The sequence below is a fragment of the Struthio camelus genome, chromosome 21, assembly GCF_040807025.1.
Source record: "Struthio camelus isolate bStrCam1 chromosome 21, bStrCam1.hap1, whole genome shotgun sequence".
NCBI classification, from domain to species: Eukaryota; Metazoa; Chordata; class Aves; order Struthioniformes; family Struthionidae; genus Struthio; species Struthio camelus.
The window spans coordinates 13613348-13636672 of NC_090962.1; the positions used below are offsets into that span (position 1 = coordinate 13613348).

The 23325-nt window shown below is 48.4% G+C and overlaps 1 protein-coding gene across 9 annotated transcripts in view; it reads left to right on the forward strand.

The window, feature by feature from the left end:
• Positions 1 to 23175, forward strand: part of FBXO42 (F-box protein 42) — a 58231-nt gene extending 35056 nt beyond the window's left edge. For all 9 annotated transcript variants that reach the window (XM_068916309.1, XM_068916311.1, XM_068916308.1 and 6 more), the window contains 6 exons: positions 15649 to 15802; positions 16857 to 16967; positions 17542 to 17638; positions 18741 to 18797; positions 19281 to 19397; positions 19640 to 23175. In XM_068916309.1, the coding sequence (XP_068772410.1) occupies positions 15649 to 15802; positions 16857 to 16967; positions 17542 to 17638; positions 18741 to 18797; positions 19281 to 19397; positions 19640 to 20755 (1652 nt within the window). In that variant the 3' untranslated portion in view covers positions 20756 to 23175. The remainder of the gene's footprint in view (positions 1 to 15648; positions 15803 to 16856; positions 16968 to 17541; positions 17639 to 18740; positions 18798 to 19280; positions 19398 to 19639) is intronic.
• Positions 23176 to 23325: the final 150 nt, after the last annotated feature.

A 23325-nucleotide genomic window follows, 5' to 3' on the forward strand; every position in this document is an offset into this window, starting at 1 on the left:
AGGGTAAAACTTCCCAGGACTTATTTCCTGGTGTTTTTTGTCTCCCTGCAATTGAGCCCCATTAGCTCTTGCTGGGGAGATGGGAATGCTTCTCCTTTTTCTCAAAACTTCAGGCTGGATACAGACTTGAATGCAAAAGAAGTTTGTTAGATGCGCTGACAGTCTCTGTTAATTTGCAGAGACAGGTTGCTGGTGTCAAATCTTAGCGGCTTCAGAGTGACTGATCCTCGCTGTGTTTTACTGCTGTAGCCAGAAGTGAAATGAGTAAAGAGCTTGAACTTGAAGTTTGTACTTAAAACATTCAGATAGCGTTGATATGATGCAGTAACTGTGCAAAAATCTGTGTCCAATTCTCTTAGCTCTGTTCTCTCCCCAGGTCCATCTCCAGTCTTTATCATTTTGGCAGTGCCTGTTACAGGCCCATGTTTTGAGTAAGAGCTGCTGGAGTCTTAGGATTGGGTTTCCCCTTGTGAGTGGAGGGGAAGGTGCCTTTGATGATGTTGTGTCAACAAAACTAACAGGCTAAAGGAGGTAGGAGGGATGCTGTTGTCACCTGTCCAAGGTGGTTGTATCAGATGTGACCCTTCTGCTGTGGGAGGCTGCCTTGGCTGCAGCATGAGAGAGCAAGAAACATGCCCTTTAGTCATTTAGTGCAAATGGAGTGGTTTTCCCTGGACAAAGCTGTCCAAAAACCTTGCCCCCAGTAAAAAGTCCTGTTTTCATAACCTTCTCTTGAAAAAACAGTGACGAGTTTTCAAAACAGTTGTTCGAGTTTCATAAGGCTCTTCAAAACAGTCCTGATTTGGGGTGAGCTTCCTTGTTCAGGACCTCTTGTCCTTTATGGAGTTGAAAGTAGACATAAGCCATAGCAAAGAAATAGTTTTCAAGAAGGTGTTACCAGGAGGTACAGGGAGCTTGTGCAGCTGAATGCCCATGTCTGAGGGTTTGAGAAGCAGGCGACAGACTCTCGTGTTAAGAACGAGTTGGAAGGAGGCGACGTGCTGTGGTTATGAAGGGTTAAATTGCACATGTGCATCTCTATGCCCATGGAACAGAACTGGCCTTCACCAGAATGAAAGTGCAAGGCAACGGTTCTAAACTATGGCACTGCTATAAGATTAGATGTGTTCAGTACAAATCATGCACAGGACGCATGACTACAGGACAGTCCGAGGGTTTGGTGGGACTTAAAGAATACAGGACAGTCCGAGGGTTTAGTGGGACTTAAAGAATTTTAAAAAACGGTTTGAATAGTGGAAACAGTCTCACATTTGGATTTGTTTAAAATCCATTATGCCTTAAGATCTCCTGAGATTGTGCAGTTTGTCCTTGATCGTGTTTTGCATCTTTTATTCTAAAGGAATGAATAGCAGTCCCTGCTGAGACTCGTTACTGAAATACTCTGGTCTGACCCCATCTCGCAATTCTTCTGTTCCCATTACAAAGTGACTTGTCTCGCATTAAGAGAGCGAACGATCTAAGGCACATTCTTGCTTTGAAAAAAAGCAACATCCTGACCTGACCATGCCACTAGTCTCTCCAAAGCAGCGTTGTTCGGTCAGTAGGCTGCTGCTGATTCCTAAGACATCAGAACGCAGTCTGCAAGATGTTTCTTAACAAAACAAACATGTTCCCATGTATGCAAGGAAGGAAACCAGGAGAAGCACTTTTGAAAATAAACTTTTGAAAATTTAGCCTAACTTGTTTCCATTTTTAGCCAAATACCCTTGAGGGAGTGTTGCAGAATGATCCTTGTGTACCTGTGCGTTTCTAAACTTACTGTGATGTTTAACAACCCGATTTAATTGAAGGCACACCTGACTTTTTATTAAAAACTTGAGATCACCTTGAGCACACTAAAGCCATGTCATAGCTCCTGGCCTCCTGGGGATCAAAAGAAGCGAAGAACTGATATCTGGCACAGAGCAACATCTCTAATTACAGCTACAGCTGCTGGCTTCAGGTGTCTGATACTTCGAAGTAGAACAGGTTAATGAAACACATTTGGAGGAATTTCCATCTGTGTAGTGTCTTTCTGGCTGAAAATTGGGATGGATGAGATCTGAATGAAGGGAACAATGCTGTTGTAGCACTGAAAGGAGCCTGGAAGAGTAAAGTCTTTCTCTAGCTCTTTTTCCTGATCTGATCTGTTTATTTTTTATGGAACTTTGAGTTTCATAGGTGTAGAGTGTGTTTCTGCATTTGCAGAGCTAAAACTTTGCAGGTTGACATCAGAAGCCCTCATTGACTCTTCCACTGTAGTCGAAAGCCTATTGGAGCCCTCACACCTGGAGTGACTTGATCCCGTTGGAAACTCTCTCTGGCTTAAGTTTCTCTGTCCTGTAGTAGTTTAAAAACAAGCTCTCCTTGGGTTCAGCTGCCTGACTTCTGTCTCCATACCTGACCTGTGAAATGTCCCCAGTGCCCGTTTGGCAGGTTTTGCACAGAGCTTTACTGAAAAGCCTCCGAAAGGCTCTCGGAGCATCAGATGAAAGCTGCTGTAGAAATGTAAATCCCCTCAGCCCTGTGTTATTAAGAGATGCTCAAACCTTGGTGCCAGTATTTTGGAAAATGAGTTACTGCATTTGTATGTACAGGTATTGAGCAGGCTTGTGCTGCCTGCCATCTGACATGCTCATCACGTTCACGCTGTCCTTTGGGACAGAGGCACTGTGGCAGCAAAGGTTTCTCAAAATTGCTTTTGCTGTTTTAATATACTGAGCTTTTTCCTCTTTGGGCTCCCAGGTTTACAAGCAGATTAGTAACAGCAGTGAAGTGGTAGTAGTCTTTGACAGCTGTATTCTCCAACCCGGTGCTCTCGTGTCAGGCTGGGAGCCAAGAAGGAGTGCTGAGGGAGAAGGCTTTTTTAAAAATGTTAAGCTGCAGTGTGGAAATAAAAGGCAAGAATGTCTTTTGAAGAGGAGTCCTGGTAGCTAGAGAAACATAGCTGATGGTACGTGCAGAAATTCTGCAAAGCATAGCACACTGAAGTACGCAGGGTCTGTCGCTTAGAGCTGCACTGGGAATGAAAACTGCAGTTGGGCAGCACCTTAAACCATTTCTGCTGCAAGATGAGATACTGCAGGGAGTACGCCCTGCTTTCCAAAGGAAGCAGAGTCCCCCGAATATGGAATTTAACTTCATTCATGCCCTTCCAGAGAGAGAGAGAGAGCACGCCCCCCCCGAGCTTGTTCAGCAAGCTCCAAGCTGTGGCTCCGCAGAGCTCAGGTGTTTCTCGGTGCCTTTTAGTCCCTTGGTTAGTCTGTGCAAGGCAGACAGTGTGCTAATTTGTTTCTTTCTTCGCTTGGGTGGTTTAGAAAAACACCTCTAATGAAATTTACGTTATTAAATGTGAAGCGTTTCAAGGCCAAGAGATTAAAAATTGACAGGTGAAGGGTGGTGGTTGTTTTTTAAGCTGCTACAAATTAATCTGCCGAAGCCTCATCGGAAAGGTATTGCTTGTGCACGGAGGGCTGCTTTGCAGGAGACGAATCCATCGGTGTTTGGGTTCAATAGCTTTGCTCTGTGGTGGAGATTAGATCACAGAATGACCAAGGTTGGAAGGGACCTCTGGAGATCACCTAGTCTAACCCCCCTGCTCAAGCAGGGTCATCTAGATCACATTGCCCAGGATCGCGTCCAGGCAGGTTTTGAATATCTCCAAAGGAGGAGACTCCTCCACCTCTCTGGGCAACCTGTTCCAAGATGCTTGATGTGAGTTTTGTTTACAACACGCATCTCTCCTCCCTTTACTTTGCCAGGCCCTGTCTTCCTCCTTTCTTGGCCTCTTTGCATTTAACCCATGACAGTTCCTGTCATCTGTATCTGTTTTGTTCTGAAACAACTTGGCACAGCCTCTCGCTCAGGTGAACGAGGAACTTTTGCCCCTCTGGGTGGATTTTCTGCCAGGTCTGTCCCATCAATAGCTGCGTTCAGAAAGACTCTCCCTCCTGGATGGCAGTGAAGGTGGTGTCTTCAGTGCTGCAGAAGGTGGTGAGCTCTTTCCTTGGAGGCCAGCTGAGAAACGACGTGCCTTCCAGTTTGGCAGCGTTACGTGGGTGATGCCAGGGACTTGGAAGTGGAACATACCCACTGACTGGGCGTGTGCGAGTCCTGCATATGCTTTCACCAGTCCAGCCAGGAAAAGCCTGAAGTCCACCCTCTTCTTCCCTGGTTGCTCTAAAGCTCTTAGATCCTTTCCGCTCCATACAGAAAGCGGAGGCAGCACTGAGAGCAGTTCTTTATATATAAAGGCTTTAGAGAGAAAGCAGGGTTGTAGCTTTTAAACTCTAGACAACAGAAGGGGAAATAGGATTGCGGACTGCCAATATCGGAGCAAAAAATACCCGTGCCTCCCATTCTCCAGCATTTTGAATCCACGCATCTGTGGTGTATAAAATGGAGGAATAGCTAGAAACCTGTTAATGCATGATTTTTCAGAACCCAGCTGCAACTGATGCTCTAAAATGTATGTGCATCTGAAAGGAGCTGTGATTCTTGGTCGTTTCCTCTCTTGCAGGGAAGGAGATTTTTTTTTGTTTTTTGTTTGTTTTTTTTCCAACGCGGACGCCTTTCACAGAGGGGGGGAAAGCGTCTTTTCTGCATCTGAAAATCATCTCTCTGCACAGCCCTCTCCCTCCTTCACCCTGACTGTGCCTGGCTGCAGCCTGCCCCTTGACCCAGGCTGCATTGTTTAACTTCTCTTATCGATGCGCCTGAGCCAGGTTCCCATAGCACTTCTAAGCACTTCGGTTACAGGAATAACATCGAGTGACACTGGGAGTCTGGGCAAGAGCTGCAGAGTTCATGGAGTCACTCCATAACTTTGTCTTTTCTTTTTCCTTCATCCGTCTCCTGACTTGAGGGTGGCGGCAGAGAAATGCAGGATCTGTTGAGCAATTTAAAAGGTTCTTGCCTTTTCCGCAGAGATGCCAAGATGCTGCTGCTGCTGCTGCTGTTTCCCGTTGCGCGCGGCCTTGCGGGAATGCAGCACCAGAGACGGGCAGGAATCACTTTGAAGAAGTCGGCCCGCGCGGAGGTGGGAACAGGCGCACAATGGGGATGAGTTTGTGGCCGATCCCGTTCGGGCACCACAGCCGTGTTGAACCTTCGCGTGGTGCGTTGGCTGCTCACTTTGCCTGGGCTGTGTGGCTTCAGATGAAAGAGCTGCATGTGCTCCCGCTTGCCCCCAAGGCCACACTGTGCACGTTCCTATGGCTATCTCTGCTGGCGAATAACTACGTGAACTGATACGGTGGTTTTAAGACTCAGTAAAGGTGGCACATGTATCAGCAGGCAAAAGCAACCGGCAGTTTCTCTCTCCCATTCCCCACTCTTGAAGTGCTGCGTCAGTTCTGCAGCTGTTGGGAGTTCAGCAAATTTTTATCCATATGCAAAACGTAAGAAACAGTCCCTACTGTGGGAAATTCGCTCCCCGAAGTGATTGCTAGCCTGCTTTTGTCAGCGAGTAAGCAAGGCACGATTCTCCTGTGTCAGTTCTGCAGGGCAAACGGTTTGCTTTGCCCTTTTGCTGCCCTTTTGTCTTGCCTCTGACAGTTTAGCCTGATGTGGCAGGAATAGCTGGTGCTTTTCTGGAGCATGAGGTGGGGGAAGCGATTAAACGATGATCTGGTTTTCCGCTTGCCTCAGTACAGGTCCAGGGTCTTTGAGGTTCGCTTTAGGCATTGAACCGCAAGGGAAAGAAAGGCTGAGCAGCTACGTCGGGGCAGAAACTGAGTCGTGGGGAAAGGATACCTGATGCCTATCCTGGTTCAGCAGGTGGGGTATATTTTAGTCTGTGGGTGTGCTGGATGTCTTTCATGGACATCTTGGACGTTGGTTGAAATCGAGAGGGTCCTGAAATGAAAAAGGCCAGAATTGCCCTAGCAAGGAGCCCTCTGGGTGTGTCTCTCCTTCCCGTTCCTGTTGCACACCATAACTTGCACTTGCTGGTTGCCGTCTGCTCTCAGCCCGGCACTTGGCGCTGTGCTTTAGCGCGTTGGAATTTAATTTTTTTGACGAGAGCTTTGCTCAAATCAGAGCTGGCAACCCTGATGTAGTATAGCCAGCATGCCTGTGCCTATGATGGAGTGACGTACTCGATGAGGAATGGTTTTAATGCACCCTCTCCCAGATGAATGCTGATGAGAGGGGGAGTGATTCAAAAACCGTGTGCTGGGGGTTTGAAATATGCCTGTGTGACATGTATCTCTCATAGAAACTCTCTTGTCTTTCTGCATGGAGTAGTCCTTTTGTTTCAGCACTGAGCTGATGTGCGTATTCTTGGCGGATGGAAGTGTAAATGCAGACAAATCAACAGAGTCCCCAGGCTCCGTCATGTTGCCTGCTTTGCAGCAAGGCAGTTGCCACTGCCCTTTAAGGCACGTGAGGCCATAAAGATGGCTGAACCTGCAGGTCTGCTCCTTCCTCCTTCCCCCTGCATTCAGTTCGTGTAGCAGCAGTGACTTCTGAAGTCTTTCCTTGCATTCAGTTTCTTATCTCTTATGTTTGGAGCGCTCTTTCATTTTTATTTCCTCAGAAATGGTTGCCAGACCCCTCTTAAGACATTATCAGTGTGGATCTAGCAGAAAGGCACGAAACATAGCTTGTTGCTTTAACCTTGTTAGATTTAGCTTCTGAGAGAGAAGGTCCCCGGGCGCAGATCCCTCCAGAGATTAACAGAGGAATTTTTCCCACTATTGCCTTTATTGGCCTCCATGTCCGAGACTGGTGCAGTGAACTCTTAGCTTCTCTGATCCCCCTTTTCTCCACAAACAACACACAAAGGTAGCCTTGAACAGGGAAAGGGCGGCTGGCCGTCGAGGGCTGTTTGATGTGTGCCGCTTTTTCGAGTCCAGGGTAATGTATGCTCATTTTAAACATGACCCTGGGTTATCTGAAAACATTGCTCATGAGCATTTTATACCAAAATTGGGGAAAACTATTTGTGTCCCTCTTATAATAGGACCATAAATCTGCAAAAATAGGTTCCCAAGGTTAGGAATCCTTATATAGACAAATAAGCAGTTGTGTCTTTTTAATGGTACTGACCACCCAGTAGCTCCCTGTGAGTTTGGAAATGCCTGAATGTTTAACATATTGGAGAGTTAGGCTACTGGGGGTAAAACTTTGAGCACCTGTCATTGGAAAATTGAGTAGAAGTGTCTATCCTGAAATACTCGTTATACAGCCTCTAAAAATTAGTGCTTGGAGAGCAGTTTGCTTTTTTTTAATGGTCTCAAGGTACAGGGCTGTAATCCTTCAAACTGGTATTTCCATGAGCCATAGAAGTTAGGCCTGATTTCCTAGGGCTGCTTTTTTTTTTTCTGAGTAAGTTTTTGGGGGTCTTAATGTACTAGGCAAGGTCTGTGACAGCACTCCCTTTTAGGAGTCTGTCCTCTTCCTGACACGTGATTTCACAAAACTGTAGAGAATGTTATTTCTTTAGGATATCTGTTCCTCTGAGTTTGGTTACTTCAGCCCAAGTATTCAAAAAGCGATCAGGAGGCTGAGAACAACCAAAGGAAACAAGGCACTTGTGAAATCGTCTCTTTTTTTTTTTTTTTTTTTTTCCCCTTCCCCCTGCCCCCCTTTCTTTTTCAGGAAAGAAGGCTTAAATTCAAACAGGTGCCCCAGCTGCACTTAACTAGAGTTTACAGCTGCAATATCTCTAACAGAAATCATGCATCGTGCTGGAAAGAAAGCGGATAGTCTGAAGTAGCTCCTGGTGCTAGGCCAGTGCCTTCCTCCTGGACACTGCCCCTTGGCATTAGAGGTGCAGGAGGTACCGTGGTTGCCTTGGAGCATTTGTCTGGCCACGGACTCCCTCCTCGCTTGACATGGGAGTTACTCCTTTCTCCTTTTAGATGCGTTGCCCTGTGTCCCCTCCTGGGTGGTTACGTCCCACCTTAGCGGAGGGGACGCTCCGTTTTTGGTCGGTGAAGTGAAACCCTGCTACCCTGATGGATTTAGGGCTGCGTAAAGGTTTCACCTTGTCTGTTGAGAAGGAGCTGGGACTTTCGGAAAGGCTTCAGGCAGGCTGTGGGGCCACCTATCGGCAAAAACTCCTTCCAAGTCAGCTGAGCGAGCGGGTGCACGTCTGGACTCGGAGTTTTGCTGCTTTAAGCTAAGGTTGCTGTTGAGCCTTTGCATTAATGATCCTGTCTACAGTGATTAAATATGCAGTTCAATGAACACGCAACATTAAGCATGAGGATTTCTACTTTGCAATATGTACTATATTGCACTATTATTATCAGGCACTTTAAGGAGTTCACTGTCTGAAAGGGCTTGCACTTCATAACCTGCTTTTATGTCTTTCACAAAAACATATGCTTTAATATCTCTCCTTAGGTCTGGTAGCCATGCAGGATGACCAAGCACTGCATCATGTTTGTTTTCAGGCCAAAGTGGAATATTTAGTCCTTGTATGAAATATTCAACAAAAATTTGGCATTGAGTGCAAGAGTTAGGGAAGCCAGGAGAAAAACGCACTTCTTGGGTGAGCAAAGCGTAGTGCAGGAACTAATGGCTTTTTGAGACAATCAGCCGTAATGCTACAATAAGAAGAGGGAAACTGCGGGTAGGGGAAGAGCTGGTTAGAAAAAAGACGCCAAGAGCGGGACTGAATGCCAGGGGTGTGTGTGTGTTATATTTGGACTCTTAGTAGGGGTAGCTGACTTCTACAGGCATGTTCTTCTCTCCTTGCCCACCTTGGTCATCCTGAGGATGAGCTATAAGCTCACAAAATTACGCAGCAGTAATTTCCTGAAACATTGCTAGTTTTGTGTTGCGCTGAAAGGGCCAACTGGGTTCTCCAAGCTGTGAAATTGCTCTGCAATGTCCCCTTTGCCACAACGTGTGGAGTATAGCACAGATTGAGCATGCCCCTCTGCTAACTCTCACGCACGTCAATCCCTTCCCTAAAATTAGTCTGTTATTAGTACAGTGCAGTCTGATAGAGCAATTTCCTTTTTTTTTTTTGCATTCGCATCCTTGAGGGAATACAAGCAGCAGGAGCCGATCAACCCTTTTTGTCTTCAACTCTTGAGCTCTTTAATTAGCATCTTGAGTTCTTTTATGTAGCCTGTTACCCTGTGACTCAAATGGCTCAAATTCTGCAGGGCGCAATATCACTTAGGGCGGGGGGGGGGGGGGAGGAAACAAGTAACTAAGCAGAGCTTTGCAAAGAAAGGTGGACACTCATTATGTGGGAAGGAGGTAAAGACTCTTCATACTCTTGCTGGCATAGAATCAACACTGACAGCGTTGCAGCATAAAGAAATTTTTGACGAACGCTAGTAAAGAGTGGTTCAATCCTGTTGCACAGGGCTCGGAGGACACCGCTGCTCCTAATGGTGACTCGAAACAGCTTTACAGACGGATTGGACCCTAAAGGTCTGACACAGGGGAATTTCCAGGGCAGAAATGACTGCATGACATTGCAAAGCTTGGAAGTAACTCATCCTCTCTGATGGAGACTTCTGATCTCTGCTTCCACATGAAAGACAGCAAGAAACTGGGCCTTGAATTCAATACTACAGGTTTTCCTGCGCTTGTGCCATGAGTCAGTGCAATTGTAGAGTGGAAGTTGTGCACAGAGAGCACAGAGGAAACTTTTCTGTGTGACAGCTGTTCTAAAATTCAAGGTGGCTGTGGTCATGGCTAAGTTGTGTACCTGGACTTTTACATTCTTGCAGTTAGATTGAGGGGAGAGAAAACCTCTCTTAGTTCTGCAGAGGTGCATGGATTCTTTCCCACTAATTGAGAGGTATTTTGTATGCAGCAGATAGGTGCCTGAAAAATTTTTGATTGCAATAGGCTGTGCCTGTTGGGAAGGCTCAACTCAGATCTTGTATGTGGGGTGTGTGTGTGTGTTCTGTTTTTGTTTTTAAATCCTGCAAAACTTAATTTCTGTTTGTGGGACAGACACTTCAGCAGAAGTAGATCTCATTTCCTCCAATATAATATTTCCAAGCAAGAGGAAGAATTCTTTTGAGCCCAGATTTCAAGGAAAGCTAAGTTGCATGTGGCTCTGGTAGGGGGGAATTATATTTTCCTGGTTCTTAAAAGCTCTAAGGCTTAGAAGGCCCAATTGAAGCCTGCCTTGAAAACATTCATAATCCCAAAGCCTCATTTTTAATGTCTCAGAATAAAAACAGGTGATTGTCAGGCAGTAAATCCAAGCCAGCCGAGTGCTGCCTTGTGGTGAATCCTAAATGCTGTGATTTGACTTTTGTAAAGAGCTGGGGCAAGACCTGCCACGAGGATGCCCACCTGCTCCCCTTTCCCATAGCTGCTCTCCTTTGGCATTTCCCAATTCTGATGCTAATGTTACGATTGCCCGAAGCTCTTCTCTGCAGCCTGCTCTATATTCTGACCTCTGGACTGATGCCCTCCCGAGGGCAGGCAACTTGTGTCGTCTTTCTGTTGCAAGACCCTGGCTCAGCAGACGGCTGGAGGGAAAAGCTTTGGGCAAATCTGTCGACTAGAATGGAAAAATCCAGGCTGGACTGTGAACCAAGGGGTTTTATTTCTTCTCTGGTTCCCTTCCCATAGAGGGGAAAAGATGTGGGGGTTTCACGCTGGTGTGAAAGTTTCACGATAGGCTGAACAGCCTTGTCCCGGCTGCAGGACGAGGCTGTGCTTCACGTGACTGCAAAAAGTGCAGGACACACAAGTGCAGGTTACCGGCGCTGGCCAGTGTGTTTTTTTTTTATATCTGATTATTCAGTTCAGCGTCTGTCTCTGGCTTTCACCCTTTCTTTGGAGTAATATATTCCACTGATATGATATCTCATGAGATTAAGTGCCTCCTTACCCAGCCCCTATGGGAATTTGCTCACGTGTGTGAGCGTGGCCTGAGCTGCCGTGTGGCAGGGCTGCCCGTTGCATTTTGCTGGTGCAGGTAGGTGCCGTTCGCCCTGGAGCCCTTCCCTAAAACCCTCCTGCGCATTTGGCGCACAGATTGCGGGCTTGACTTCCTTCATATTGAAATCCTCTGGCTGCTGGACTCGCTTACTTTAATTTCTCAGCTCGCCCTTTGAAATCGGAAACTCGGCCGCAGGCCTGCTTTTGTTTAGCCTGTCATTTCATGTAAATGAATTGGCTCATGATGACTGTGATCGGCTCACTGGAACCGTATCGAAAATAGCGTCATCTCTGGTGGGAGCCGAGGCTGCCTGAGAAAACCGTCGGAAGCAGCGATTAACAGCCCCCGGCCATTATTAGGATCATTTCTCTAATCTATATCCAGAAAGCTTAGTCTTCCACGATAAAATTCCCGCAGTATTTACCTCCCTAGTGTAGAGAACTCTTTCTGCATCTTCACTTTACTTTTAGGGTTCTGCAAACGCTTAGCTTTACTCCAGTGGAGCTCCTCTTTTCCGATACTTCCCCAAATTCTATTGATCTGAACCAATTCTTTCATCTGTGCAGAGCCATCCCATCAGAAGCCATGCATTTTTTTCCCCTTCATTTTTATTTTCATCATTCAAGCTCTGCTCTGTAATATTCAGGTTACACCCTCTTTTTGGAGTTCCTCGGGGCTCTGCCTGGCTCAGATAAAAGGCTAGTCTGGAAACATGCATTAAGCATCCCCTTATAGTGTTTTTTGTTTGTTCTTGTGGCCACTGATCTGTGTGTGCTGCTCCAGTTGCATTAGAGGACTGAATAGGCTTTAAAAAAATGCTTATAAGGATATATCATAAATAGGTAGCATCTATAGCTCGTTTCAGAAAAGATCAGAGATTGGCATTTCTCTTCAGGAACCCATATAAGCTGGAGTTTTTCTTTACTTTTTTTTTTCCCCCCTTTGAGGTATGTATCTGCTTTGTGAGCTAGGAAAATTCATCAGGTGGGGAAAAAATAGCTCTGACCAGCTTTCTGCCACTCATCTCTAATGAATAAATGGTGTCACTTGTAAAGAGATGTTTCTGGCTATGTTTAGAAGTAGTTAATTGCGCTCCACCCTCTGCATGCTTAAATTTGTATCCCCAAGGAAATAAAATCTGGTACTGGGCTTTATCAGGGTGTGGAGCTTGGGTACCCATTTTACCCTCCGCAAGGAAGAGCCCCCTCTGCTTTTCATCAGGGTTGAATTGTTGACAGAGGAAGCAGTTGAAAACAGTGCAATTAGCTAACGATGCTCTTCATGCTCTTCGCCTGGACTCAAGGATACCAGTGCCTGCAGAAGAACAGAAGACTCTGTATTTGCAAATGCAAATGGCAGGACGCTACTAGCGATTCATTAAAATCCTGGAGAGGAAGAAGCCCTCCTGTGTCAATGATGCTGCTGCCTGTCTTTGAAATGCTGCTTCGTGCATCCTATAAAGCTCCCTGACTTTGAGGGCGGTGTTACAGGGGTTGCGGCAATTGAGACAGGTCCCTTTGATGTTCCTGATGGCAGACCTTGCCTTTGTGCTGTGTGTACTTGTGACCTGGAGTCACGCAGGCTGCTGCCACATTTCCGCTTTGCCTGGCACGGTCGGGGCTCTCGTTTTGGTGCTCTGGGTTCCTCGAGATGCTCCTGGCCTTCCCGAACCCCATGGGAAAGAGGCCCGGGAAGGCAGCGGTGGCATCACGTGCTCATTGTGGTGGTGGAAGTGAGTGCAAATGCAGTCACCTTCTAACACTGACTTCTGTCAGAGGTGTTTGTGTATATACTCTTAACCTCTTAAACTGCCAGCCCTGAGTTTGGAATAGCATCCACTGCTGCTCCAAAGCTAAGTGCAGTTATTCCAGGCCCCTGAATACCTCTCTGGATAATTATGGCCGCAATCAACATGTTCTTGGCCATGTTGTAAAGGTTTCATTCTGCCATCACTTTGGTGCATTCCTGATCATCTGGGTGTCCACGAGGCTGCTGTGTTAGATCTCCACTCCTGGGACACCAGCACCCCTCTGCTTCCCTCTCTTTGGAGAGAAGTAGGAGATGCTAGTTCTCCTGGTTTCAGTCCAAAATGTTTCCTCTGGAGTACAAAATGGGTAAAGTTAAGTCATCTCTGATCTGACAAGTTTTTGGCGTGTTCCTCTTGCACAGTCATCTTGCATTGAGATGCTGCTCTGTTTTTGTGTACTCCGTGCGTCAACTGAAGTTCATGGGTTGATCATGCAGAGATGGAGCTTCCGAATGGAAACGCTTGGCACTTCTTTGTGTTGCCAGCTTCCTTTGAAGCCGTGTGAATACCACGATCCTCTGCTTATCAGATTGGAAGAGGGTAGCTTTAAAAGGAAAACTTTGACTTCTAAAACTAAGATTTTTTTCACGCATAGCAGAGTGAAGCTTCACTTTTGTTTATACCTGTACAATGTCCAGTAATAGGCAAAACTTCTTGAAAAAAACAGGGCTAGCCTCTACCTTGGACTGTCTGCATAATTGCTGTTGAATCTTTTGGGAACTGCGTCTGAGGCAGGGGTTTGACTTTCGGGTTGTAGCAGTCGTACGGTTGCTTTTCCTACTCTCTGGCATCCGGACTTTTTTGAGCAAAGTGCTGCTCTGTTCCTGTAACTCCATCCCGACTTGCGCTGGAACAATTCTTGCTAACCCTTTTTGTTTAAAAATAACTCCTGTCCATATTTAAAAACAGACAGAAGCTTTCAGCTCGTGCCGGCGTCTCTGTCGCAGAGACGTTCCTGCAGCCCGTGCCGTGCAGTCCAGTGCTATCTCGCAGTACCCTCGATGGAAAAGGCAAGCTGATTCTCTGCAAGCCAGGCAGAAATATTTGCTAACAGCTAATTTGCACCACCGAGCTTGGGAGAGTGAGTTTATGCCCTCCTGGAGAAATATTTGTGCTGGAAACCTGCTGGCACGAATGTCTGTGGAAATAGCAGTTGGTATAACAGCTTCTCCTCCCTGGCTGCCTTGACACTGCTGGGTTCCTACTGGCAGCTTTTTGCGTCAGGCTGACTCCATTACTCGTAGCCATGTAATGACCCAGGAAAGCTGGAAATGAAGAATTTGACTGGGAACAAAGAGTAACCAAATGTGACCCTCTTCTGGCCTTTTAATCTTTAAGGAGACCTTGGGTCTAGCTCTGGATATACTTGAGCATGCAAATAGTGTGAGAACGGTTTCCTGAAGGACTTTGTTCCCCTTTTCCCAAGTACCTGAGAGCAGCAGCGAAATGTGCTTGGTCCCTAGAGAGAGGCAGAGAGCTCAGGGGCTCTGTTGTCATCTCTTTTGCGTCTGGATTGGGGGGGGGGGGGGATGCGCTTTTGGCTCAGCTTTTAATGCCTGCCACCTGGAAACCATCACAATCAAATCACTTTTCTCAGCTGCAACATCTTAAAATAGCTGTTCTGGTTTCTTTTAAAAATAGTCTCTGTTCTGCATGTCATTACCTGCTAAAAATGCTTCTCCAAGCCCTCCTATTAGGACACTAGAGGTCGGTTTGTTAACTCAGCCTTTTGGAGAGGGAGGACAGCACTTTTGAGGCTAAACGCGTGGCCTTGCCCTTGAGCTGCCCCCAGTTCCCGCAGCCCAGTGCACTCGTGTGGCCGGCTGTGCACGCTGCTGGGTTTGCACCCTCCTCATGACAAGATGCCACCAGCTCTCACTTGAAGCCCTGTGGCGTGACTATTTGCAGGCACGTCTCCAGAGGTTGAGGACTCTGCCTGGTGCTGGTGACGGCCATGGGAGGAAAGCAGCTTGGTCGTGTTGGTGCGTCTGGAGAAGCTTTGGTGTTTTCCTAGGTCGAGGATGTCTAAAACTTCACACCGCGTATTCGTCAAAGTTGCGACGCAGCACCTCTGGCAGCTGGAGCAAGCAGGATTTGTATTTTTATTTTGCAGCCCAGAAGGTGCCTGGCCTGAGCTGAGCAACAGCCTGGGATCCCCAAGGCTTTTGAAGCATAAAGATGAGCATAAATCCCTTAATAACTAGCAGAGGAGTGTTGCGTTGTCCAGGCTTCCCCGTTTCACTGGCCTACTGAGCTGCTGCAGCTGGGGAGATGTCTCATGAGAGTTGCCCACCTTGTGGGAGACGAAATCCCTTAGGCTTGCAGAATTAACACCTGGTCTGATGCTGGATTTCGGGCATCAAGGACGTACGGGAGAGGGCAGGAGCGCTTGGCCATTACACTGCTGCCTCGGTAGCCACCGGTGCTGCTCTTTGCAGCCATCGACTTCGTCGGGTGCCATTGCAGCCTGCCATGCTTTTGCGACATTGAGGAGTGACTGTTAATCCTCGTGGCGAGGGCTTAGGGTTAATTGTGCCACTTTGCAAAAATGGGATTCGATATGCACTGCTGCTCGGGAGTGAGCTGCCGTGAGCAATGCTGGATGCGTTAGAATTGGTATTTGTTCTCGCCCCTTCCTTGGGGAGACGTTAGTAGGTATTTGGAGGTAATTATTGCTTTTATTCCACACTAAAGCAATAATTTAAAGGGGAATGTTAGAAAGCTAGTAATTTCCTGTCAGTGACTGACAGATGTTTTGCCATACATGAAATGTGCTTTCAGGCTCCTACTAATTACCATGACACAAATTGGCAGTAGTTTTCTTCCCGGGCTCCCGACTCCGATTTTGTCTTCTCTTCTTTTCCGTCTTTTTAAAGGGGGAGTTTCCCACTTTGTCGTGTTTTTATCGCACAGCTTGGTGCCCACGTTGACTATGATGTCCTCACCTTTCCCCTTTTCTACCCCTGCTCAGGTTCCTACCCCTCGCCCAAGGCTGGGGCCACGCTGGTTGTCTACAAGGACTTGCTCGTGCTCTTTGGTGGGTGGACGCGGCCAAGCCCTTACCCTCTGCACCAGCCGGAGAGGTTCTTCGATGAAATCCATACTTATTCGCCCTCAAAAAACTGGTAAGGAAGAGAACATCTGGATTCGAAGCACATGCTTTGACCCTGGAGAGCTGCTGGAGGGTGTCTCTCCAAGCTCACTTGGGACCAGCTCATAAAGCCGGGAAGATACGTACACTCTCAGCTTCCTAGGTGTGGCCAATCCTGGCATGTCTGAGGCTTGTTTTTAAAAAAAAAAAAAAAAAAAAAAAAAAAAAGCACGGCATCACGGTCAGGCCCCAGAGACCTGAGCATGCTGCTCTCTGAGACCTCTCGGTTACTTCCATATTTCTCTAGACTCATACCTAAAATATATCAGACTCTCCCAAGTGTTTTCTGGAACATCTTCCAGCCAGGCAGGAAAAACGGATGTGTATATTTTAAATATGTAATTCACTTGGCTGTTTGCTTGAGGTCTTTGAGGAAAATAAGAGATAAAACCTTAACTCCTGGCGCTTTTGTTTTTGGCGATGGTCTGAATTTAAGGCCCCTTGTGACGCTTAAAGGAGGAAGCGATCAAGCGGTTGTATAGACTGTTTTGGAGGGTTCTTTGCCTTTAAAGCTCCCAGACGAAGAATGTACCTGGCAGTGACCAAGGAGATGGCAGGAATTTTCTTATTCCCTTTAAACACCGTTCTGCTGGTTTTAGACCTCGCATTTCCGCTGATCTTTGTGTGAGAAAGGAGCCAGTGCTGTATCAAAGCGACGATGAATTTTCCTTCTCTTTCATTGAGAATGTTTAATCATCAAAACTGTCAATTATCCAATGCACTTTTGGGTAGTGACTTTAGAACACTGTAATTAAACCGTGTTGGAAATAGTTCAGGGCAAACTTAATTGAAAGGGGCAATATTTCCAACTTGGCCTTGTGACTTTGTCATGTTTTAAGAATGTTTAGCACATTAGTATTTCTAATTAGTTTCATTATTATTTGACTCTCTGTAGGTTTTCCCTGAGGTTTTCCTTTGTAATACATTCTTGAGGACTTTGCTGGCCCTTGGGATTTTTCTTTTTTGCCATTCTTTCAGTGCTTCCCTTTCTCGTCTGATGGTCAATGTTTTCTTCCCTCTTCCGCCAGGTGGAACTGCATCGTGACCACTCACGGCCCCCCTCCCATGGCAGGACACTCCTCCTGTGTCATCAAAGACAAAATGATCGTCTTTGGGGGCTCGCTAGGATCTCGGCAAATGTAAGTTGGGAGGGAAGATGGTTCGCAAGTGCTCCCGCAAGAAAGGCATGCGTTGTATCTGTCCTAGGATAGTTTGTAGTGTTTTGGTGCAGGATTACCCTGCTGCTGCTTTCCAAGCTTTGATTTCTGCTCAGTGCAGCTCGAAACAGTGCCCTGAACTGGGGCAGGAGAGAGCGAGGTGAGGCATGTGGAAAGCTCGTGTGCAGATGTGGAGCAGTTTGTTCATCAGAGGAGACTGTGGTGATCCTCTCTGCTTACCCCTTCCTGCCCTCATGCATCTAGGATGAGAGATTGGCTAGTACTTGCTGCAGGCCAGCTTTGGGGTCTGCCTGCTAACTTCCTACGCCTTTCACCTCTTCTGGGGAATTCCCTTGAGGCACCAACACAAGGGAAGGGAGCCCAATTTTGGCAGGGAGCATCTGCCCTAAATCAGCATTTTAAACGCCTGAAGGCCTGGGTTGTATCAGCAGTATCATCCGGAACCAGGGCAGTGCTGCAGCCGGGTGCTTATCTGGGACCTCGAGGGAAGTGAGTGTCTGTGCCTTTGGCTCAGTGTGTTGTCTCATCCCTGCAGGAGCAACGATGTCTGGGTGCTGGATCTCGAGCAGTGGGCTTGGTCCAAGCCAAACATCTCTGGGCCTAGCCCTCACCCGCGAGGTGGCCAATCTCAGGTGATGCTCTCCTTCACTTATTCAGCTCCAGAGCCAGCTCTCGCATGAGCACAGGCTGCAAAAGATAAATCAGAGATTAAGCCTCGTCTGGCTTCTTTCCAGCTTCCAGGCAGCCCCCTGTGGCTCTCCTGAAAACTATTGCCCAATTTCCAAGTTATCTTTGTGGTCTTTGCCTGCCAGGCCTATATTTTCTAGCCATTTATTTGGTGAGGTTGCACTCTTAAATCTCCTTAATGTTCAGGTAGATACTGTGCCGTGTCTTGCACATGACTCAGAATTGCATGACCGTTTCATTTCTAGAAAACAAATTGCTGGGGTTTGCCTGTTAGAGCAAAAAACGGCTAACATCACCCTTGGCAGTTAAAGAACCATGAAATAGTATCCCATGCTGGTACCCCCTTAATTACTCTGTCTTGATTCGAGTGACTTGGGATTGTCCCTGCTAAGGGTGTGGGTCTGGGAGTGCCTGTTCATTGCCTGCCCAGGGCAGTGAGCACGTGGGAGTCACTTGGCTCAATGCTGGCCTCTCCATCGCAGCTAGTTTCCCTTTACAGTCCCCAGAAGGACAGTCAGTAGTGCTTAGTGTGAGGTTCATCTCAACCTAGAAGAGATCAGATGGGTTGTGCTTTAAAGTACCTTTTTCTCCATCCACTGGAAAAGGAGACTAAGGCACTAGCTCACAAGGACCGTGCTGCTGCAAGCAGCTAACAAATATTGCCCCGAAGCACGTGGCCTGCCAGACGGGCCTTTTGCCTCCTCCCTTCCTGTAAAGAGCGGTGTGGAGATCTCTGCTGCTGGGCCCGTGTGGAGCTTAGGGAAGGGTGGTTGTGCTCACCCATAAGAGGGACTGGTTTGTGAGCTCTTTGGGACAAGGAGAAAAGGCTGAGGCAGTGGGGTGAACTCTGCGTTGCCCTGGGCCCAGCAAAACCGGCTCTCTATCCCAGCTCCACCCCTCACGCTGGGGCAGACAAAATTCAGCAATGTCTGCGTCACCAAGAAGCTGTCGGCGGGCTCTGCCTGTACTCGTAGGCCTTGCTGAAAGCGCAGGGGACCGCTCTGCATCCTTCCTGGTCTGAAACGCTCTTCTTTGCCCCCCCCCCAGATTGTAATAGATGATGAAACCATCTTAATCCTTGGTGGCTGCGGTGGTCCCAATGCAGTGAGTATAATCTGGGGAGCGGGAATTGCATGTGTCTCACTGTAAGCCTGAGCCCTTGGGGAGGGGGGGATCGTGTGTGCTGTCTGGGTGGCAGCCCCCAGACGTCAGGGGCTTCGTATCCTGCGAAGCGCTGTCTTTCTGATCTGGGCACCCATGCTGTAGATTTCCCAGTGAAGCTGTCACTATAGCTAGAGCTGCCTTTAATTAATAAAAAGCACCCCAGGCACTATCTGAGCAGCTCGCCAAGGTTAATTGAGTCTCAGAAGAATTAGCCCTGATTTTATAAAGGGATAAAAGATGTAGATGAAGTGACTTGTCCATAGCTGTAGTGAGGTGTAGTCACTCTTCCGCTTTCAGATCCTAATCTAGGTCACCATTCCTCTGTCTGGAGCAAGGCAGCTGCAAAACTCTGTTCCTTCCACCCCGACAGAGATCTCCTGGCAGTAAACCAGGCTCCTAAATCTGTCACGCTTTTCTTTGCAGCTGTTCAAAGATGCCTGGTTGCTGCACATGCATACGAACCCCTGGACGTGGCAGCCACTCAAGGTGGAGAACGAAGATCACGGAGCGCCGGAGCTGTGGTGTCATCCTGCATGCAGGGTACGAGCCTGACTTTGGGCCAGCGATGTGATGATGGTGTTCAAAGGGATGTTGTGAAAGTGCCGGAGTCAAACCGCTTGGTCCTACAGTGTGATGCGGTCTCTGGCATCTCATACATTTGTTGATCTTTACTGCCTGTCCAGAACACTGCGTATCTCCTTTCTGTTTCCCAGCTGCCTCCCCAGTACAGCGTGAAGAGACGTACTGTAGTTTGTAACCCCCTCTTTCTTCTCCTCTTGCAGGTGGGACAGTGCGTTGTGGTCTTTAGCCAGGCTCCCAGCGGGAGAGCTCCGCTAAGTCCCAGCTTGAACTCTCGCCCTTCTCCCATCAGCGCCACACCGCCCGCCCTGGTTCCCGAAACACGGGAATACCGTTCACAGTCTCCCGTCAGGAACACAGACGAGGCTCCTTGTGTGAACGGCCGCTGGGGCACCCTGCGACCCAGAGCGCAGAGGCAAACCCCATCGGGATCCCGGGAAGGGAGCCTCTCCCCAGCCAGAGGGGACAGTTCCCCTGTGCTGAACGGGGGGAGTTTATCGCCTGGAGCCACTGCAGCCGGTGGTGCTTCCTTGGACAGCCCCGTACAGGTCGTATCGCCCAGCACACCTTCTGCTGCTGAAGGATATGACCTGAAAGTTGGGCTTTCCCTGGCACCAAGGCGGGGTTCGCTCCCGGAGCAGAAAGACCTGCGCTTGGCGTCTGTCGATTTGAGCTGGGAGCAGAAACCGGCTTCCATCATCTGTCAGATGGACGGTGTGGACAGCAGGACAGTCAGCGGAAGCGTGAGGAACCCCCCCGAGCAGACAAACGGGATCCACACGCCGCCTCATGTCGCTAGCTCCCTCCCGGGGGCCGTCTCTCCCGGCGCACTCCGGAGAAGCCTGGAGGCCGTCAAAGCCCTGTCCTCCAAAGGCGCCTCGGCCTCAGCAGCGTTAAGTCCTCCCCTCGTTTCTTCGCCGGGGTCCCCCGGTAGCCAGAGCGCAAGCGGTGCCGAGGCAGGGTCGGTGCAGCGTCCAGCCTCCACCCAAGGCGATGGTCACTCCTTACCTCCCATTGCCCGCCGCCTGGGCCACCATCCTCCGCAGTCCCTAAACGTGGGCAAGCCTTTGTACCAGAGCATGAACTGCAAACCCATGCAGATGTACGTGCTGGACATTAAAGAGACCAAGGAGAAAGGACGAGTCAAATGGAAAGTGTTCAATAGCAGTTCTGTGGTGGGGCCGCCCGAGACCAGTTTACACACAGTGGTGCAAGGCAGAGGGGAACTAATCATATTTGGTGGCCTCATGGACAAGAAACAGAACGTGAAGTACTATCCCAAAACAAATGCCTTGTACTTTGTGCGAGCAAAAAGATAATGTGGCGCCAGCCGTTCACCACCGCCTCCTTCCCTCCCCTCCCCTCGGCTTTCTCTCTCCTTTTCTTTTTAAGCCCTTCCTCTGTCATGCAGGCATTGAAACTGTGAATTAGGGAACAACAATAAAATGCAAAGCGAAACGTCAGTGCTGCCCTCCGGTTCCCGGTAAGACCCCCGTTAAGAGAATTGTGTTCGCCAGCAGGGAAGGACCTCTGTGCCGATAGGATCCACGTCGCTGGGCTCTAGCAGGAGCTCTTTGCTGGTATCTAGGCCAAGAATTTAGGGTGAACAGGTGGGGAAGTCGGCCGTGCAATATCCTCTTCAGAATTTTTTCAGGGGTTAAGAGGCCTCCTATGTCTCTACAACTCCTAAGGGAATGGCAGTAAAAATGGTTTTATAAGAACATGCTGAATACCTGCAGACAGGAGGCTGTTAGCTTGAATGCACTGATTATTTCCATGCTTGACTCTGAAGTATGGCTGTATAAGGAAAATAACAGCAATATCTAAAAAGAAATCTTCCAGCACTGCAAATCGTAACAGTAACCTTTGCTCAACACAAACAGGATGCCTTTTTTTTTTTTTTTTTTTTTTTTTTTGGTGTGTCTCTGAGCCTTTTGGCCCGAGAGTCTCGTTCCTGTCCTGTGTACAGGACGTTAAGAAGGAAGAAAGGACAAAGTGTTGCATCGAAATGCCAAAGCCATCGAGAATTAGATAGGCAGGACTTGTTTTAGCAGTCCTCCCTTCCGTGCCAGGTCAAATTTTACCTGCCAGGTAAAATTCGTGCTGGATCAAGCTGCTAGTTTGGCGTTTCCCCGACAGGCCGAGCTGAGCTGCCAAGGTAGTAAGTACATATCTGGAAACGTCCAAGGCAATATTGCTTGTAGCATTCGCGAAAACAGCAACTTGTAGCCTGGGAACGCTTTTTTTTGGTTCTCTCCCCCTTTATCTTTTTTCCTAGCCAAACTGATGGATATCAGTCATTTTGGATTCAAGCGGCACGGTGGGCCAGCATCAGCCTTGATCGCAGGAACTGAGACTCATCTTTGCATGTGCCTCCTTCCGCAAAGATTAAAACCAAGAAAAATCCCAATGGATTGTACTCGAGTGTCCTTCTGGGACAACCTTCCTTCCTTCCCTTTCAGCCAGACAGCTTTCTGCTTGAACATAGGAAACCCTTCCCTAATCGCAGCCCGCTGGAGGTGGGGAGAGCTGGCGGTTGCCCTGTGCCCTGGCACTACTATGAAGTGGCCCTTTTACCTTTTTTATTTTTTTTATTTATATTTTTTTTGGTGTGTGTGTTTTCTCCCTGTCTGTCTGGCCACTGAGTTTTTCCTCGGCTTAGTGACCGCTTCAGGCAGAGTTTTAACCCAGACGTTTGCAATCAAAACCCTCCTCCAGTTCCCTCGCGGTTCTCGCTGCCATCGGGCCGTGGAGGGGGATGCTTGACCTCTTAAGAGGCTCTCAGAAGTGGGTGACTGCCGGCATAGGCTTGCATTTCTCTGCTAAAACCTGCCCCTTTGGGCCAAAAGGTGCTGAGAGTACCTCTCCGCAGATGCGCACACGCACACTGGTTTTTTCAGTGCCCAAATCGCTCCCGTCGTTGTCCTGGGAAGTGAAAATCGGTATTGAACGCCCAAGGGATCGGGCACGTGGGGGTGGGAAGGGTCTAAAATTTCTGGGAGAAGGAAGAAATACATTTCACTGCTTGTTGACTTTTTTGGAGCTGGATTTAATGACTTGCTGGTCTCGCTTGCAGATCCTCCTGCTTGTCGGAGCTCTGCAAGCTGATTCGGGCTGGGGGGATGGGGGGAGGGATTACAGCACCCTTTCCAGCTCCGTAGATAAACCTTTATTAAATCCAGCCTCTGCAACACAAAATTTAATTACCGAACGTATCATGCCTCATTGTCTCACAGGGAAACACGTCCTGCACTGCCCCCCACCCCGGTTTTCGTCCTCGTGCTCCCGGCATGGTTAACGCTTCGCGGCTTTGCGTCCTTCGTGCTCTCCGCCATCCGTCCGGTGGGCGCTCCTCTTCCTCCTCCTCCTTCCCTGCGCGTCCCGCATGGTTGCAATAAATTGCTCCCACCGCTGCGACCGTCCGTCTCCTTCCCTGCCGTGTGGACGGACGGACGGACAGACGGACCGCTCTCATGTCGTACGCACAACGCCTGTGTCGCTGGGGCCGTGAGTGAGGTTTTTTCCCCCCGACTCAGGTGTACGAGTATCACTTCACCCCCCTGCCCCCCGCCCAACCCCTCGTTTTAGGCTCAGCCGAGCGTAGGAATGAAAAGTGAATTTTGGTGATATTTAAATCTGTGTAAATTTCTTTCTGTTTTTTTTTCTTTTTTTTTTTTTTTTGGTAATGTTTCCCCGATGAATTTTTAGCGGTTTAACAAATAAAAACGGAAGCAACGGATGGCTGTTTACTGCCTTCGCCAAGCGGCTGGGGCGGGCGAGCGCCGGGGCGAGCAGCAGCCGGCGGCCCCCTGCCCCGGCACGTCCTGGGGCGCGGGCGGCCTCCAGCCGGGTACAGAGTGGGGGCTTTGGGGCCCTTATTTCAGGAAGA